Below are 16,868 nucleotides of genomic sequence, written 5' to 3' on the forward strand. Positions count from 1 at the left end.
ATGTTCTAAGTTGTACATGGGGTACTTTCAAGGGAAATAATGGAGAGGTGAGGTCACATTGATATAAACATCTGTTGTCATGGCATTACAGATGCAATTCAGTGAATTTGGTTTTACTGATATGACATATGTAGTGCAAATAGCATGTTGTTCCAGACAGGCAAGAAAGCCCCTTTCCAGTCTAGCAGCAGCAGCTCTATGATTGACTGAAAGCTGAGGGGAATTGTGGAGGTGTGGTGAATACCAGTACTTGACACACAGTGGTGCTTGAGACTGGAGTGGCACTCACTATCTGTCGTCTGCCACCACCACCACTAACATTACTCACCGTCACCACCTCCAATAACTGCTGCTGCATATATTGATCTTGGTTGGGCATTACAAGCCTCCATTCACTGTAGTGTAGGTGAAAAGAAAATACAAATGACTGTGATTCATATCAATATATCCTATATCTATCAATATCCTATATATCCCATCAATATCCTATATATCCCATCAATATCCTATATATCCCATCAATATCCTATATATCCCATCAATATCCTTTCTATTCTATCAATATCCTATATATCCCATCAATATCCTATCTATCCCATCAATATCCTATATATCCCATCAATATCCTATCTATCCCATCAATATCCTATCTATCCCATCAATATCCTATATATCCCATCAATATCCTATATATCCCATCAATATCCTTTCTATTCTATCAATATCCTATATATCCCATCAATATCCTATATATTCTATATATTCCATCAATATCCTATATATCCCATCAATATCCTATATATCCCATCAATATCCTATATATTCCATCAATATCCTATCTATCCCATCAATATCCTATCTATCCCATCAATATCCTATATATCCCATCAATATCCTATCTATCCCATCAATATCCTATCTATCCCATCAATATTCTATCTATCCCATCAATATCCTATCTATCCCATCAATATCCTATCTATCCCATCAATATCCTATCAATATCCTATATATCCTAACTTTTTAGTTTTATGTGCTTCACCTCCTTTTTATTTAATTAGAACTAATTTAAATGCCATTCGTTTTTATCACTGCTCCAGGCGTCAACCTTGTAGGCTCATTCTCTCTGCTGCAATGTGGAAACAATGTAGCAAAGAACATGTAAATATAGCTTATGGTATGGCCGGTACTTCAATGGTGAATGATACGTTTTTCTGGGTTGGAGAGAAGTTTGTTGAGCAAATCAATCAATAAATATTGGCCCCTTCACATTCAGCTTAGTGCTCCCCAGATCCGTCCACTCCAACGTACAGCTGACGTGACATAGTGGAGAAGAGTATCTTTAGAGAGAATCCATTAGACCAGATGCATGTTTTAATTGAGCTGCTTCCTTTAATGAGATGTCGGATCCACTTTGTACATGAGTTCATGTGAACTATTACACACAGAATTATTCATTATTTTGAAGTGCACGACCACCACTCCCCAGCAATGTGGAGCTTGATCCCAGCTTCATTTGTCATCTAATTGCGATCCCCTCACTGTGTGAGTTCCACACAACAGCAGCTTTTATCAGGAGACAAGAAAGGTTTACTCCTCCTGAGGCCTCCTCCCACTGAGTTAGGTCTTTGATGACATGACTCCCCCTCTGGCTTAGTGGAGTTGTGACCAGCGGGAGAGGGAGAGAGGCTTTGCTGAACACTTAAAATGATGGGTCTATAGCTAAAGCAGGTTTTCCTGTTCTTTCTGTAGCAGAGAAACAAAGGAACCCAGAGGAACAAATATAATCTAATTTCAACAGTTTATTGAATGTATTGTGTTGCAAAGAATGATTCACAATAACTGACAGTTAATTATGTTTAACTATGCTGAATGCTTGAACATTTTTACTAAATGAAATGTTTTACTTTTGATTAATAAACTTTGCAAATTGAGAAGCATGGGGATAAAGAAAGGTGACAGAAAGACATGTTCAGCATGATTATCCAGACCGAAGAAATCCCATCAATCGTCAATAGCCCATCAAGTGCCAGGGAAAGTTATTTGACTAGACCCTAATTGACAGAAGATCCACATGTACCAGCACAGTGTCCTCCCCCGAATTACCTGGCCACTAACCCTGTATGAGGTCACCTCATCAGCAACAGGCACGAGAGAGAATTGCGAACCGAGACCTACGCAGATGGCTTGGCGTGCCCCTGAGCTTCTCATGTGTGGGTCTGTACAGTAGAATAGCAAAGCTACAACTACCAATCTCATCACTGGTAAGATTCACAGTGGTAAAGGCCAGGCTGGTGATGATCCTCAGGGACTCCAAAGACCTGAAGATACAAGGTGCCATGATTGAGTTCAGGACACAAAGAAAGTGGTCTGCCACCAAAGCTGTCAAAACAGGCTGAAGCACAATGACATTTTTTGTAGTATTTAAAAAATATATATATATATTTTACCAGGTATGTTGACTGAGCACACATACTCATTTACAGCAATGACCTGGGGAGAGGAGGCATGAGTGAGCCAATTGGAAGCTGGGGATGATTAGGTGACCATGATGGTATGAGGGCCAGATTGGGAATATAGTCAGGACACCGGGATTAACACTCCTACTCTTACAATAAGTGCCATGGGATCTTTAGTGACCACAGTGAGTCAGGACACTTGTTTTAACGTCCCATCCGAAAGATGGCACCCTACACAGGGCAATGGGGCATTGGGATATTTTTTTTAGACAAGAGGAAAGAGTGCCTTGAATTGGCCCACCAACACCACCTCCAGCAGCATCTGGTCTTCCATCCAAAGAGCAGCTAGGACCAACCCTGCTGAGCTTCAGAGGCAAGCCAGCAGTGGGATGCAGGGTGGTATGCTGCTGGAAGAAAAATGGGGAACATCTGCCTTGAAGCAACGAAAACCACATGCTGGGCCAAAGCCAACACCCTTGAAGGGAGGCACCTTGTGCAGCATGAAGTCAGTCAAATGGAGGAACAGAGAAGGGTCAAAGCAGTGAGGTTGGGAGCCTGGAGGCTCTTGGGATGAGCTGTGGCGGATGGAACCTGCCAGAATCCAGTTCCCTTTAAGATCTGTCTATGATGTGCTCCCATCCCTCACTAACTTACACAGGTGGGGCCTCACTGAAAATCCAAACACACCTCTCTGCAACAAACCTGGTACCATGGAGAATGTTTTAACAGTGCACTGTTGTCCTCTCCCTAGACAAAATAAGATGGAGGCATGACCAAGTTTTGAGGGAATTGGCCATGATCCTTGAGGAATCATCAAAGGAAAAGTGCAATCATTCCCTATGTGCCATCGGTCATGAAAGAGTATCAGAACGGCACTGAAAACCCTGATCCACATGTGTTCTCCTGAAGGTCATATTTAACAAGCATGGTTAACAGTAGTCTATAACTAGTTTATATGACACCATTTTTGTGTGAATCTAATTAAATATTCAGCTCAGGGCGTACCTACCAGATCTATATCCCTGGTGCATTGTTCAATTATATGGTACTGATGTCCTGTGGTCCAATTAGCTGTAGCCTAGTGTGCGTGCGTGTGTGTGTTGTGTTCCCTGAGCTCTGGTTAATAAGAGCTAAACACTGGCCTGCAGGTCTGGAAGGATGACTCAATAGAACAGCACACCTGACCTGCCATTCACACAGCAGATCACACAGGGTTACACACATGCAGTATAGCCATGTTGGCCAGATATAGTCAATAATCTGCTGGAATATTTGAACTCTAAAAGGGGACCAGAGTATTTACTAACTGTATCTTTCATATTGCCTACAGTAACTGTTTTGTATATGTGGCTTCTTTGATAAATGTCTCCTCATTATCTTTGAGAAGTTGATTAGGTAGTCTGGTTAACATTTGAGACATAGGGATTTCTCTTTAGTCTTGACCCTCTAGAGGATCAATTAGAAGCATGGACATGATGCCTCAGGGTTAAGAATGTGTACTATAATGATCAGCCCGAGGCCATTCAAAGTGAAAATTGTTATCTTACTGTAACTGCAATGTGAGTTCACCCAGTGTAAACATAATTTCTTCTAGATTGATCTTTTTCAAACGTTTTTTTTTTTGCATCTTTTACATGCACTACAATGATAGCCCTACACCAATTTTAAAGTGATTGTTCCATTTTCAGCTCAAAATATTCAGCTTAAAGTTCCACCCCTTTTACCAAATTTTTGCCTAAAATGACATACCCAAACCTAACTGCCTGTAGCTCAGGCCCTGAAGCAAGGATATGCATATTCTTAATACCATTTGAAAGGAAACACGTTGAAGTTTGTGGAAATGTGAAAGGAATGGAGAATATAAAAATATAACACATTAGATCTGGTAAAAGATAATACATAATACTTTTTGTACCATCTTTGAAATGCAAGAGAAAGGCCATAATATATTATTCCAGCCCAGTTGGAATTTAGATTTTGTCCACTAGATGCCAGCAGTGTATGTGCAAAGTTGTAGACTGAACTAATAAACCATTGCATTTCTATTCAAAACTTTGTATCAAGACTACCCAAATGTGCCTAATTGGTTTATTAATAACTTTTCAAGTTCAAAACTGTGCACTCTCCTCAAACAATAGCATGGTATTATTTCACTGTAATAGCTACTGTACATTGGACAGTGCAGTTAGATTAACAAGAATTTAAGCTTTCTGCCAATATCAGATATGTCTATGTCCTGGGAAATGTTCTTGTTACGTGGACGGAACACCGATCCTGAATTAATATATTCAAAAGCCCTTGATTGTCTTGTGCATCAACTCAGTTCATCTTCACTGCCTGCGGAATATTTAATCCTTAAATAAAACAATGGTGAACAAAGAGAGAATAATTAAATGTCTCTTCTGAAATCATCCCTTTTCAAACATCCACTGATTAATTAAGTGTTTAACCTTAGATTAAAAATAGACTGGATTCTGCTGCTTTAATTTCACTCTGTTTTCGTGACAATAAAATAGAGTATGCTTGACCTTTGAACATGATGGATTATTGACAGTATTCCAAAACACAGATCCAGAACGTCTTAAAAGCCACTAGTGCCTTTGCATAAATATTTTCATCGATGGAAAATTGATAAGATCACTCCACTTCGCAGTCCCTTTCTTCTAAAAGTGTAGACTACATATCCTAGCTACCTCCCTCCATTTAACAGCCCTCCAACTCTTTATTGCTCTGCGCATCCTAGCCAAGCGCGCGAGTCCGAAAGCAATTCAAGATGATGTCAATGGAGAGGCGCACCCTCGTTCCGAATCCAGAGAGAGAGAGAGAGAGAGCGCACGCAGTGTAAACGCACAGGTGCGTGTGGTGAAGTTTAGTATACCTCAGAAATCCTCGACTACTTCGCTAGATTTAAAAAAAATGATTGGTGTGGGGGAATAAACCTGTCTCACTGCGCACGCACCGCACCAACATTGTCCAATGACTGAAGCTTGCGCATCTACTGATGACCATTACTTGAAATTGTTTTGCACAATGCGGTGTTGTATTTAACGTTATCCTTTTTTGTTGTTTTTAGTCCGCCTGCGCTCTTGGATCTTTTTGGAGATGTCTGTGTTTAACCACTCAAATCTATCAGGCGGAAACGCTCCGGACCCGGACTACAAGTGGACGTATGAATATTACGACGATGATGAGCCTGTTTCGTTCGAGGGACTAAAAGCGCACCGATGTAAGTACAGGATCTCAGTTTACTGTCCTGTGCTGCCCCTCCACCCCTTTCACCCATCTTCTCTGCGTTATGCATCTATTACTTTATTGTAGAAGTGAACTGTGATTAAATCATGTGTGCATGTATTTATGCGTGAGAATTACAATGGCTCATTGCATCACATTCATATTTGTGGCTAGAAGTTAGAGTTAAGCATAGCCGATATTCTTCATAATGACAAATAGGTAGAGGGTATGTGTGTGGTTTATGAGAGATATATAGAGAGAGGAGGGGGGCTGCCTTAGAGTGTAAACCCTGCAGAGAAATATAAGCAAATCAATGCTGAGTGTCTGCGTAAGGGGGTTCCTTGTTTAGGCCTGCATGTGTGTCAGTCTTTTAACAGTAGACACACACAATCAATACATGTCCTTTTCCTCTAGGATAACCTGCACCAATCAATGTCACCTCAGTCTAGACACTTGGAGCATAATACATTTTCATAGTTCTCTCTCCTCTCCATCTCATTGGGCTTAAAATACTGTTGTTTTTGTCATTCTATAGATATAATGACCTACTTACTATACATTGGAACTAAAACATGTATTTGACCTGTCAATCAAGTCTTGTTGTGTTGCAGATTCCATCGTGATAGGCTTCTGGGTGGGCCTGGCTGTCTTTGTCATCTTCATGTTCTTTGTCCTGACGCTTCTCACCAAGACAGGAGCTCCACATCCCGAGTGAGTCTCCTTATCAACCAGCCATCACATGTCAATCAAGTGAATTACTTAGCAATCCACCAACTTCCAGTGCCTCTTAACATGTGCACAATTATTTACCACAGACTGGTTAGTTCTGCTTCAGCACCACAGAGAGCGCCTGGTTCAGAGTATCTCTTGGTTTTCTTCTCTGTAAATGAGACAATTCTCCCTCCCAGTCTCAGTGCACTCTGATGTTTGATGACTTCTTAGTAAAGGATTCTAATTATCAGCAGCCCTCTTCCCTTGTATTCATGGCTGTAGCATATGTCTCATTTGCACACTGTGCTCTCTCTCTCTCTCTCTCTCTCTCTCTCTCTCGCTCTCTCTCTGTCAGCTCCCTCTTTTCTTCTTACTATTAGCTCTGCTTCGATCCTTCTTTCTCTCTCCTTTTCAGTCATAGATCTCTCCCTTGGTGGTCCCTCCATCTATTCCCCCCTCCCTCAATGCACTGTTTCTCTACCATCCTCTGTACCTCTCTTTATCCTTTCCCCTTCCTTTTCAGTCAGAGATCTCTCCCTTGGTGGTCCCTCCATCTATTCCCCCCTCCCCCAATGCACTGTTTCTCTACCATCCTCTGTACCTCTCTTTATCCTTTCTCTCTCCTTTTCAGTCATAGATCTCTGCCTTGGTGGTCCCTCCATCTATTCCCCCCTCCCTCAATGCACTGTTTCTCTACCATCCTCTGTACCTCTCTTTATCCTTTCCCCTTCCTTTTCAGTCAGAGATCTCTCCCTTGGTGGTCCCTCCATCTATTCCCCCCTCCCTCAATGCACTGTTTCTCTACCATCCTCTGTACCTCTCTTTATCCTTTCTCTCTCCTTTTCAGTCAGAGATCTCTCCCTTGGTGGTCCCACTCTTCTGCCTCCCTCTGTGCCCTGTCTCTCTCCCACTCCCCTCATCTCTCTCTCTCTAGCCTTGTGCAAACAAACTGCGGTAGACTGTATGCAAGCCGCACTGCCGCAGCTCATCTGTCGAACGAGGCTGCGGTCGGTGTGTGCAGTGTGCCGCATACTTTGGATCCAACTTGTGCATTGCTTTGCCGTGCGATATCAGGAACAGCAGCAGATTAACCACAGAAGACAGTGCTGTAGCTTTCAACTATTGTTTATGGGAAGCATCAAGACATTTTTTTGACAGATCAATACATTTACTTGAAAAAGTACAAGATCAAAGTTTATGATGTTTATAATTTTATGCAATTATGTGGTAACGCTTCACTTAACACCCAGTGTCGTTACATGTTATTACACGGTCACAACCATGTCATAATGTCATAAGAGCTGACATAACTTCTCATAACCTGTCATAATATGGTCATAGCACTGTCATTACGCATGTATTTAAACCTGTTATATTGTGTTTTTTTTATGGCTGGTTATGACACCTACAGTTGAAGTCGGAAGTTACACCTTAGCCAAATACATTTAAACTCAGTTTTTCACAATTTCTGACATTTAATCCTAGTAAAAAAGTCCCTGTTTTAGGTCAGCTAGGATCACCACTTTTTTTTAAGAATGTGAAATGTCAGAATAATAGTAGAGAGAATGATTTATTTCAGCTTTTATTTCTTTCATCACGTTCCCAGTGGGTCAGAAGTTTACATACACTCAATTAGTATTTGGTAGCATTGCCTTTAAATTGTTTAACTTGGGTCAAACGTTTCGGGTAGCCTTCCACAAGCTTCCCACAATAAGTTGGGTGAATTTTGGCCCATTCCTCCTGACAGAGCTGGTGTAACTGAGTCAGGTTTGTAGGCCTCCTTGCTCATACACGCTTTTTCAGTTCTGCCCACAAATTTTCTATAGGATTGAGGTCAGGGTTTTGTGATGGACATTCCAAAACCTTGACTTTGTTGTCCTTAAGCTATTTTGCTCCAATTTGGGTAGTATGCTTGGGGTCATTGTCCATTTGGAAGACCCATTTGCGACCAAGCTTTAACTTCCTGTCTGATGTCTTGAGATGTTGCTTCAATATATCCACATATACTTTTTCTTCCTCATGTTGCCATCTATTCTGTGAAGTGCACCAGTCTTTCCTGCAGCAAAGCACCCCCACAACATGATGTTGCCACCCCCGTGCTTCACGGTTTGGATGGTGTTCTTCGGCTTGCAAGCCTCCCCCTTTTTTCTCCAAACATAACGATGGTCCTTATGGCCAAACGGTTCTAATTTTTTGATCAGACCAGAGGGCATTTCTCCAAAAAGTATGATCTTTGTCCTCATGTGCATTTGCAAACCGTAGTCTGGCTTTTTTATGGCAGTTTTGGAGCAGTGGCTTCTTCCTTGCTGAGCGGCCATTCAGGTTATGTCGATGTAGGACTCATTTTACTGTGGATATAGATACTTTTGTACCTGTTTCCTCCAGCATTTTCACAAGGTCCTTTGCTGTTGTTCTGGGATGATTTGCACTTTTCGCAAGTACTTTCATCTCTAGGAGACAGAACGCGTCTCCTTCCTGAGCGGTATGATGGCTGCGTGGTCCCATTGTGTTTATACTTGCATACTATTGTTTTTACAGATGAACGTGGTACCTTCAGGCGTTTAGAAATTGCTCCCAAGGATGAACCAGACTTGTGGAGGTCCACAATTTTTTTCTGTGGTCTTGGCTGATTTCTTTTGAAATCCCATGAGGTCAAGCAAAGAGGCACTGCGTTTGAAGGTAGGTCTTGAAATACATCCACAGGTACACCTCCAATTGGCTCAAATGATGTCAATTAGACTATCAGAAGCTTCTAAAGCCATTACATAATTTTCTGGAATTTTCCAAGCTGTTTAAGGGCACAGTCAACTTAGTGTATGTAAACTTCTGACCCACTGGAATTGCGGTACAGTGTCTGTCTGTAAACAATTGTTGGAAAAATTACTTGTGTCATGCACAAAGTAGAGGTCTTAACCGACTTGCCAAAACTATAGTTTAACAAGAAATGTGTGGAGTGGTAAAAAGTTTTAATGACTCCAACCTAAGTGTATGTAAACTTCCGACTTCAACTGTACATAAGAGTGTGAAAACCTACATTTATTCAAATTAGTTTTTTTCCATGCCAAAAAGAATCCTTTCATTTGAAAGTTTCTCTTAAATCCTTTGTTTTTGTTTAAATGAATGAATCTTTACAGTCATTTTTTTTTCATCATTTTAAATAACTTGTAGCAAATAAATATCATGACAAAGTCAAAAAGCATGCCCTTATATCAGTCATCAGTCAAAAAGAGGGTGTCTGGTCTTGACTTCATCCTCGTCATCAACAGAGCATTGGGCTAGTGCATGTCTGACATCAATGTGTGTGCAATTACAATGATACTTTAACAATGTTAATAAAGAAATATATATATATATATATATATATATACAGTGCCTTGCGAAAGTATTCGGCCCCCTTGAACTTTGCGACCTTTTGCCACATTTCAGGCTTCAAACATAAAGATATAAAACTGTATTTTTTTGTGAAGAATCAACAACAAGTGGGACACAATCATGAAGTGGAACAACATTTATTGGATATTTCAAACTTTTTTAATAAATCAAACACTGAAAAAGTCGTATATTGCACAAATCTGGCCTTTATGGAAGAGTGGCAAGAAGAAAGCCATTTCTTAAAGATATCCATAAAAAGTGTAATTTAAAGTTTGCCACAAGCCACCTGGGAGACACACCAAACATGTGGAAGAAGGAGCTCTGGTCAGATGAAACCAAAATTTAACTTTTTGGCAACAATGCAAAACGCTATGTTTGGCGTAAAAGCAACACAGCTCATCACCCTGACCACACCATCCCCACTGTCAAACATGGTGGTTGCAGCATCATGGTTTGGGCCTGCTTTTCTTCAGCAGGGACAGGGAAGATGGTTAAAATTGATGGGAAGATGGATGGAGCCAAATACAGGACCATTCTGGAAGAAAACCTGATGGAGTCTGCAAAAGACCTGAGACTGGGACGGAGATTTGTCTTCCAACAAGACAATGATCCAAAACATAAAGCAAAATCTACAATGGAATGGTTCAAAAATAAACATATCCAGGTGTTAGAATGGCCAAGTCAAAGTCCAGACCTGAATCCAATCGAGAATCTGTGGAAAGAACTGAAAACTGCTGTTCACAAATGCTCTCCATCCAACCTCACTGAGCTCGAGCTGTTTTGCAAGGAGGAATGGGAAAACATTTCAGTCTCTCGATGTGCAAAACTGATAGAGACATACCCCAAGCGACTTACAGCTGTAATCGCAGCAAAAGGTGGCGCTACAAAGTATTAACTTAAGGGGGCTGAATAATTTTGCACGCCCAATTTTTCAGTTTTTGATTTGTTAAAAAAGTTTGAAATATCCAATAAATGTCGTTCCACTTCATGATTGTGTCCCACTTGTTGTTGATTCTTCACAAAAAAATACAATTTTATATCTTTATGTTTGAAGCCTGAAATGTGGCAAAAGTTCGCAAAGTTCAAGGGGGCCGAATACTTTCGCAAGGCACTGTATACAGTACCAGTGAAAACATTGGACACACCTACACATTCAAGAGTTTCTCTTTATTTAATTTTTATTTTCTCTACATTGTAGAATAATATTGAAGATATCAAAACTATGAAACAACACACCGAATTATGTAGTAACTAAAGTGTTGAACAAATCCACATATATTTTATATTTGAGATTCTTCAAAGTAGCCACCCTTTGCCTTGATGACAGCTTTGCAAACTCTTGGCATTCTCTCAACCAGCTCATGAGGTAGTCACCTGAAATGCATTTCAATTAACAGGTGTGCCTTGTTAAATGTTCATTTGTGTAATTGCTTTCCTTCTTTCGAGCCAATTGGTTGTGTTGTCACAAGGCAGGGGTGGTAATCAGAAGATAGCCCTATTTGGTAAAATATTTAGTCCATATTATGGAAAGAACAGCTCAAATAAGCAAAGAGAAACGTCATTCCGGAATATTTCAAGAACTTTGAAAGTTTCTTCAAGTGCAGTCGCAAATACCATCAAGCGCTATGATGAAACTGGCTGAAATGAGGACCACCACAGGAAAGGAAGACCCAGAGTTACCTCTGCTGCAGAGGATGAGCTCATTAGAGTTAACTGCACCTAAGATTGCAGCCCAAATGAATGCTTCACAGAGTTCAAGTAAAAGACACATCTCAACATCAACTGTTCAGAGGAGACTGCGTGAATCAGGCCTTCATGGTCGAATTGCTACAAAGAAACCACTATTAAAGGACACCAATAATAAGAAGAGACTTGCTTGGGCCAAGAAACATGAGCAATGCACATTAGACTGGGGGAAATCTGTCCTTTGTTCTGATGAATCCAAATTTGAGATTTTTGGTCTTTGTGAGACGCAGAGTATGTGAATGGATGATCTTCGCATGTGTGGTTCCCATCGTGAAGCATGGAGGAGGAGGTGTGATGGTGTGGGGGTGCTTTACTGGTGACACTGTCAGTGATTTATTTATAATTCAAGGCACACTTAACCAGCATGCATACCACAGCATTCTGCAGCGATCCTCCATCCCATCTGGTTTGTGCTTAGTGGGTCTATCATTTGTTTTTCAACAGGACAATGACCCAACACACCTCCAGGCTGTGTAATGGCTATTTGATGAATAAGGAGAGTGATGGAGTGCTGTATCAGGTAACCTGGCCTCCACGATCACCTGACCTCAACCTAATTGAGATGGTTTAGGATGAGTTGGACCGCAGAGTGAAGGAAAAACAGCCAACAAGTGCTCAGCATTTGTTCGAACTCATTCAAGACTCTTGGAAAAGCATTCCAGGTGAAGCTGGTTGAGAGAGTGCCAAGAGTGTGCAAAGCTGTCATCAAGGCAAAGTGTGGCTACTTTGAAGAATCTCAAATGTAAATATATTTTGATTTGTTTAACACTTTTTTGGTTACTACATGATTCCATATGTGTTATTTCAAAGTTTTGATACCTTCACTATTATTCTACAATGTAAAAAATAAAGAAAATCCCTTGACTGAGTACATCTGTCCAAACTTTTGACTGGTACTGTATATATAACATTGACACTGTTGACAAGTAGGATATGGTGTAATGGAATGGTTTGCTTTGTGTGGTAGGTTTTGTGGGTTTTGACACTCTTATGTAGGTGTCATAACCAGCCATAAAATAACACAATATACATCACAAAAGGTCTAAATATGTGTCATGACAGTGTTATGATCATATTATAATAGGTTCTGACAAGTCATGTAAGCTGTTATTACATATTATGACATGGTTATGACCGTGTCATAACGGCTATTGGTGATTTTGTTTATAATAAAGTTGTGGGGTGTAGCCTGTTGTTACACACACCTGGCATGTGGCTGGAAGATAATTAATAACACTTCCATGTTGTGTGATTCTGATTGTGGTGATGCCGTGCATAGATTGCAACAATTGCATAGAAATTATCGTACGGCAATGTAATGATGCAGTCTGTTTGCATGCGGTGTCTGAGTTCTCTTTCTCTTGGAGCTTCATCCCCTCTCTCTACCTCTCAACTCTCTCTAAGCTGGCTCTTTCTTTAAGCTCAGTTTTCACCTGTGAACGTTTTATGCTGCTCTCTGAACCACCCTTATCCCTGTGACTGTGTGTGTGGCAGCTGCCACGGCTCTCTCATTAGCTGTCAGAGAGCTGAGCCCCTGAGTCTGTGTGTATCTGTTCCTCTGGAGTGGATCTCTGCCAGGCTCAGCTGAGGCTCAGCTCTGGGATCCCTTACAGACAAACCTCACTGCCTTCCAGACAGACCTCGCTGATGAAAACAAACCGCCTGCAGGGTTCAGTGACTGATCAGCATGCTGCTCTACCTTGATACTTCCCAGGCTCTATCTTTTGCAGGACCACAGCACAGCAAGCAGGCTGGCAGTTAATGCATTTAATGGGACCAACTAGTTAAGGCTGGAAATCTGTCTGTGTGTGTGTGACTATAACAACAAATGAAAGACTAAATGATAACCATCAGTCTCCCTCTAAGTCTTGCATTTCCAATTGTAGCCCAGTGTGTTTGTGTGTGTGTGCATGGGTGTGCTGAGAACACCTTCTATTCTTCTCTTCATCCCAATTCTGATTTTATTTTCACTAATTGGTAGTTTTATCATTTAGATCAGCTCTGAATAAGATCTGATGTGAAAAGATCTGATAGGATTGGTCAAAAGGCCAATAACTGGGGCAAAACATTTGAATTGGGGGGCCTCAAGGAGCCCCACCAGGGCCAAGCCTATTAACCTCCCAGGTCTGCTGATCACAGCGCTCCACTGCTCTAGTCCAACGCCATGACATCCATTTACTCAGCTTTCTCTCTTCCTCCCTCTCTCTCTCTCTCTGCCTGCTTTAATGCAGTTAAATACTGAGCTGAGCTAAAGCCAAAAAACAAAGACACCTGCTAAGAGGATAGAAATAGGGTGTTGTGCCAATATACACGAGTGCCAATATACACAGACTTAGCGCACGGACAATCAACACACAGCTCTTTCTAAACATGCATTGATTATTCAATCCAAAGACTTGTTTGTTTGAGCATGAATGAAGAGTCATACTCCCCAAAAGGGAATACATGATACCCTCTCTTACCTACCATACATGTCTCTTTCTTCCCTCTCCCTGTCCGCTTTTATCTAACATCCATGTCTCTTTCTTCCCTCTCCCGGTCCTCCCTTACATAACATCCATGTCTCTTTCTTCCCTCTCCCTGTCCTCCCTTACATAACATCCATGTCTCTTTCTTCCCTCTCCCTGTCCTCCCTTACATAACATCCATGTCTCTTTCTTCCCTCTCCCTGTCCTCCCTTACATAACATCCATGTCTCTTTCTTCCCTCTCCCTGTCCTCCCTTACATAACATCTATGTCTCTTTCTTCCCTCTCCCCGTCCTCCCTTACATAACATCCATGTCTCTTTCTTCCCTCTCCCCGTCCTCCCTTACATAACATCCATGTCTCTTTCTTCCCTCTCCCTGTCCTCCCTTACATAACATCTATGTCTCTTTCTTCCCTCTCCCTGTCCTCCCTTACATAACATCTATGTCTCTTTCTTCCCTCTCCCCGTCCTCCCTTACATAACATCCATGTCTCTTTCTTCCCTCTCCCTGTCCTCCCTTACATAACATCCATGTCTCTTTCTTCCCTCTCTCTGTCCTCCCTTACATAACATCTATGTCTCTTTCTTCCCTCTCCCCGTCCTCCCTTACATAACATCCATGTCTCTTTCTTCCCTCTCCCTGTCCTCCCTTACATAATATCCATGTCTCTTTCTTCCCTCTCCCTGTCCTCCCTTACATAATATCCATGTCTCTTTCTTCCCTCTCCCCGTCCTCCCTTACATAATATCCATGTCTCTTTCTTCCCTCTCCCCGTCCTCCCTTACATAACATCCATGTCTCTTTCTTCCCTCTCCCCGTCCTCCCTTACATAACATCCATGTCTCTTTCTTCCCTCTCTCTGTCCTCCCTTACATAACTTCTATGTCTCTTTCTTCCCTCTCCCCGTCCTCCCTTACATAACATCCATGTCTCTTTCTTCCCTCTCCCTGTCCTCCCTTACATAATATCCATGTCTCTTTCTTCCCTCTCCCCGTCCTCCCTTACATAACATCCATGTCTCTTTCTTCCCTCTCTCTGTCCTCCCTTACATAATATCCATGTCTCTTTCTTCCCTCTCCCTGTCCTCCCTTACATAACATCCATGTCTCTTTCTTCCCTCTCTCTGTCCTCACTTACATAACATCCATGTCTCTTTCTTCCCTCTCCCTGTCCTCCCTGATTCTGATTAAGGCAGTTTATGTTTTTCACTTTTAATTGTGAGGTAGTCACACCTATTTCTCTTCTAATACACTCCTGGTCCTCAACTGTCCCCCGTCTAGAGGAGCTGAGCCCTGTAAGAAGCGTGTTCGTCTGACCAGCTGTGTGGAGGACCTCCGCCCCCCTGCAGACCCTGACAACCGGCCCTGCCTCCATCGCCCCTTACTAGACTCCTCTCTCAGCCGCTCCCTCTTCCACTGCTACGTCAATGAGGAACAGGCCCAGGAGGGGTCCAGGCCTAGAGCTGGAACACCCAGAGGAGGGCTTGTCCAGGGGCCGGGGCGAGGCAGGTCAGGCAGCCCAGAGGAGGGGGGTATGGAAGTAGGTGTCACCCGTGCCCTGCAAGGGGCTGCCATGTTGGGGGGGAACCGGACTGACCACAGAGAGGCAATGTCCCTGTCCCACTTCAACATCCCTAACGTTGTGAACTCCGAGCACTGCTCCACCCTGGGGGCGGACGATCTGCTGCTGGGGGAGCCGCCAATCATCATGGAGGGGGAGTGTCATTGGCCCCACAGTGCACATCACATGATGGACTAAGGTCCTCTCTACTTCCTGGGGTGCCGCCAATCATCCCGGAGGGGTAGCGTCATTCCCATGGTGTCCTTCACACGATTGACTGGGGGAACCGTCAATCATCCTAGAGGGGGAGTGTCATCGGCCACTTAGTGCCCTTCAGAAGATGGACTGTCCTGCCCATCACACAATAGACTAGGGTCTTGCTTACTTCTCACACCCACTGCCGTTAGGACATTATAGATAATTATGAGGACATCACAGGACTCATCAGCCTTATATAGAGAGAGTTGTGTCAAGGTCCTAATCTAACATTCTGTGTTGTGCCAGTCATGTACAGTGCAAGCTCTCCTAATTAGGCTGTGGTTCCAGCTTCCCACACCACCTCCACTGTGAGGACATTCTGGATTATTATGGATCCTCCTACAGTAACTGTACCTCCTGACATTTTCATTCTGTACAGATTTGGTTCAGGCTAAAATACTGTACAGTCCAAATATATAAACATTTAAATGTTAAATATACATATGTGATATGAGCTACTTTTCTAATCTTTATGTCAACAAGGTTGCCTACGCAGAGCCAGAACTTGTGACGTCACATCTCAACACTAAACTGGAAGTCCAGCTTCATCAAGTTGATTCAAATGTTTTTTAATTTAACTAGGCAAGTCAGTTAAGAACAAACTCTAATTTACACCACGGCCAAATCCTCCCCTAACCCGGATAATGCTGGGCCAATTGTACGCCACCCTATGGAACCCCCGATAACGGCCTGTTGTGATACATCCCAGAATCGAACCTGGGTCTGTAGTGATGCTGCGCCACTCGGTCCCCCCGTATAGTGGTGGAGGCCTTCCAGGAATCAGTTAAGGGGATGGAGACAACAGAAGAGGCAAGGGGAATTTGATGCAACAACCAAAATGTACCAGAAAGGCAACACTCTTCTCTTGGGTTTTCAATTCAACAGCAGTCGGAATGTTGTCCTTGTTCAGTACTAATTGTAGCACACCTGTTAATCACTATAAACACCTTACTTTTTATATACCATGTGTTGTTCCTGTCAATGCTTTACCTACATGTCATATCAAGGTCTCGTCTGCCAAGTCTATAGAAGGTTGTGACTAATAAAACTATTTCAACGCCA

General features: G+C 42.3%; 1 protein-coding gene across 1 annotated transcript; it reads left to right on the forward strand.

Annotated features, from left to right (window-relative positions):
• The first annotated feature begins 3,651 nt into the window (after nucleotides 1–3,651).
• Nucleotides 3,652–16,868, forward strand: LOC110539045 (melanocortin-2 receptor accessory protein 2A). Its single transcript, XM_090193717.1, has 3 exons — nucleotides 3,652–5,685; nucleotides 6,302–6,401; nucleotides 15,269–16,868. The coding sequence occupies exons 1-3, from the start codon at nucleotides 5,562–5,564 to the stop codon at nucleotides 15,744–15,746; spliced, it is 702 nt and encodes a 233-aa protein (XP_090049843.1). The 5' UTR covers nucleotides 3,652–5,561; the 3' UTR covers nucleotides 15,747–16,868.

The sequence above is a fragment of the Oncorhynchus mykiss genome, chromosome 2 (genome assembly GCF_057628025.1).
Source record: "Oncorhynchus mykiss isolate SJ-2025 chromosome 2, ASM5762802v1, whole genome shotgun sequence".
Taxonomy (NCBI): domain Eukaryota; kingdom Metazoa; phylum Chordata; class Actinopteri; order Salmoniformes; family Salmonidae; genus Oncorhynchus; species Oncorhynchus mykiss.

Excerpts from the sequence above, each read along its gene's own strand:
- LOC110539045 (XM_090193717.1), top strand. The coding sequence starts at position 5,562 with ATGTCTGTGTTTAACCACTCAAATCTATCAGGCGGAAACGCTCCGGAC. Across the intron at positions 5,686-6,301 it reads GGGACTAAAAGCGCACCGAT|ATTCCATCGTGATAGGCTTC; the intron begins GTAAGTACAGGA and ends GTTGTGTTGCAG. Across the intron at positions 6,402-15,268 it reads ACAGGAGCTCCACATCCCGA|AGGAGCTGAGCCCTGTAAGA; the intron begins GTGAGTCTCCTT and ends TCCCCCGTCTAG.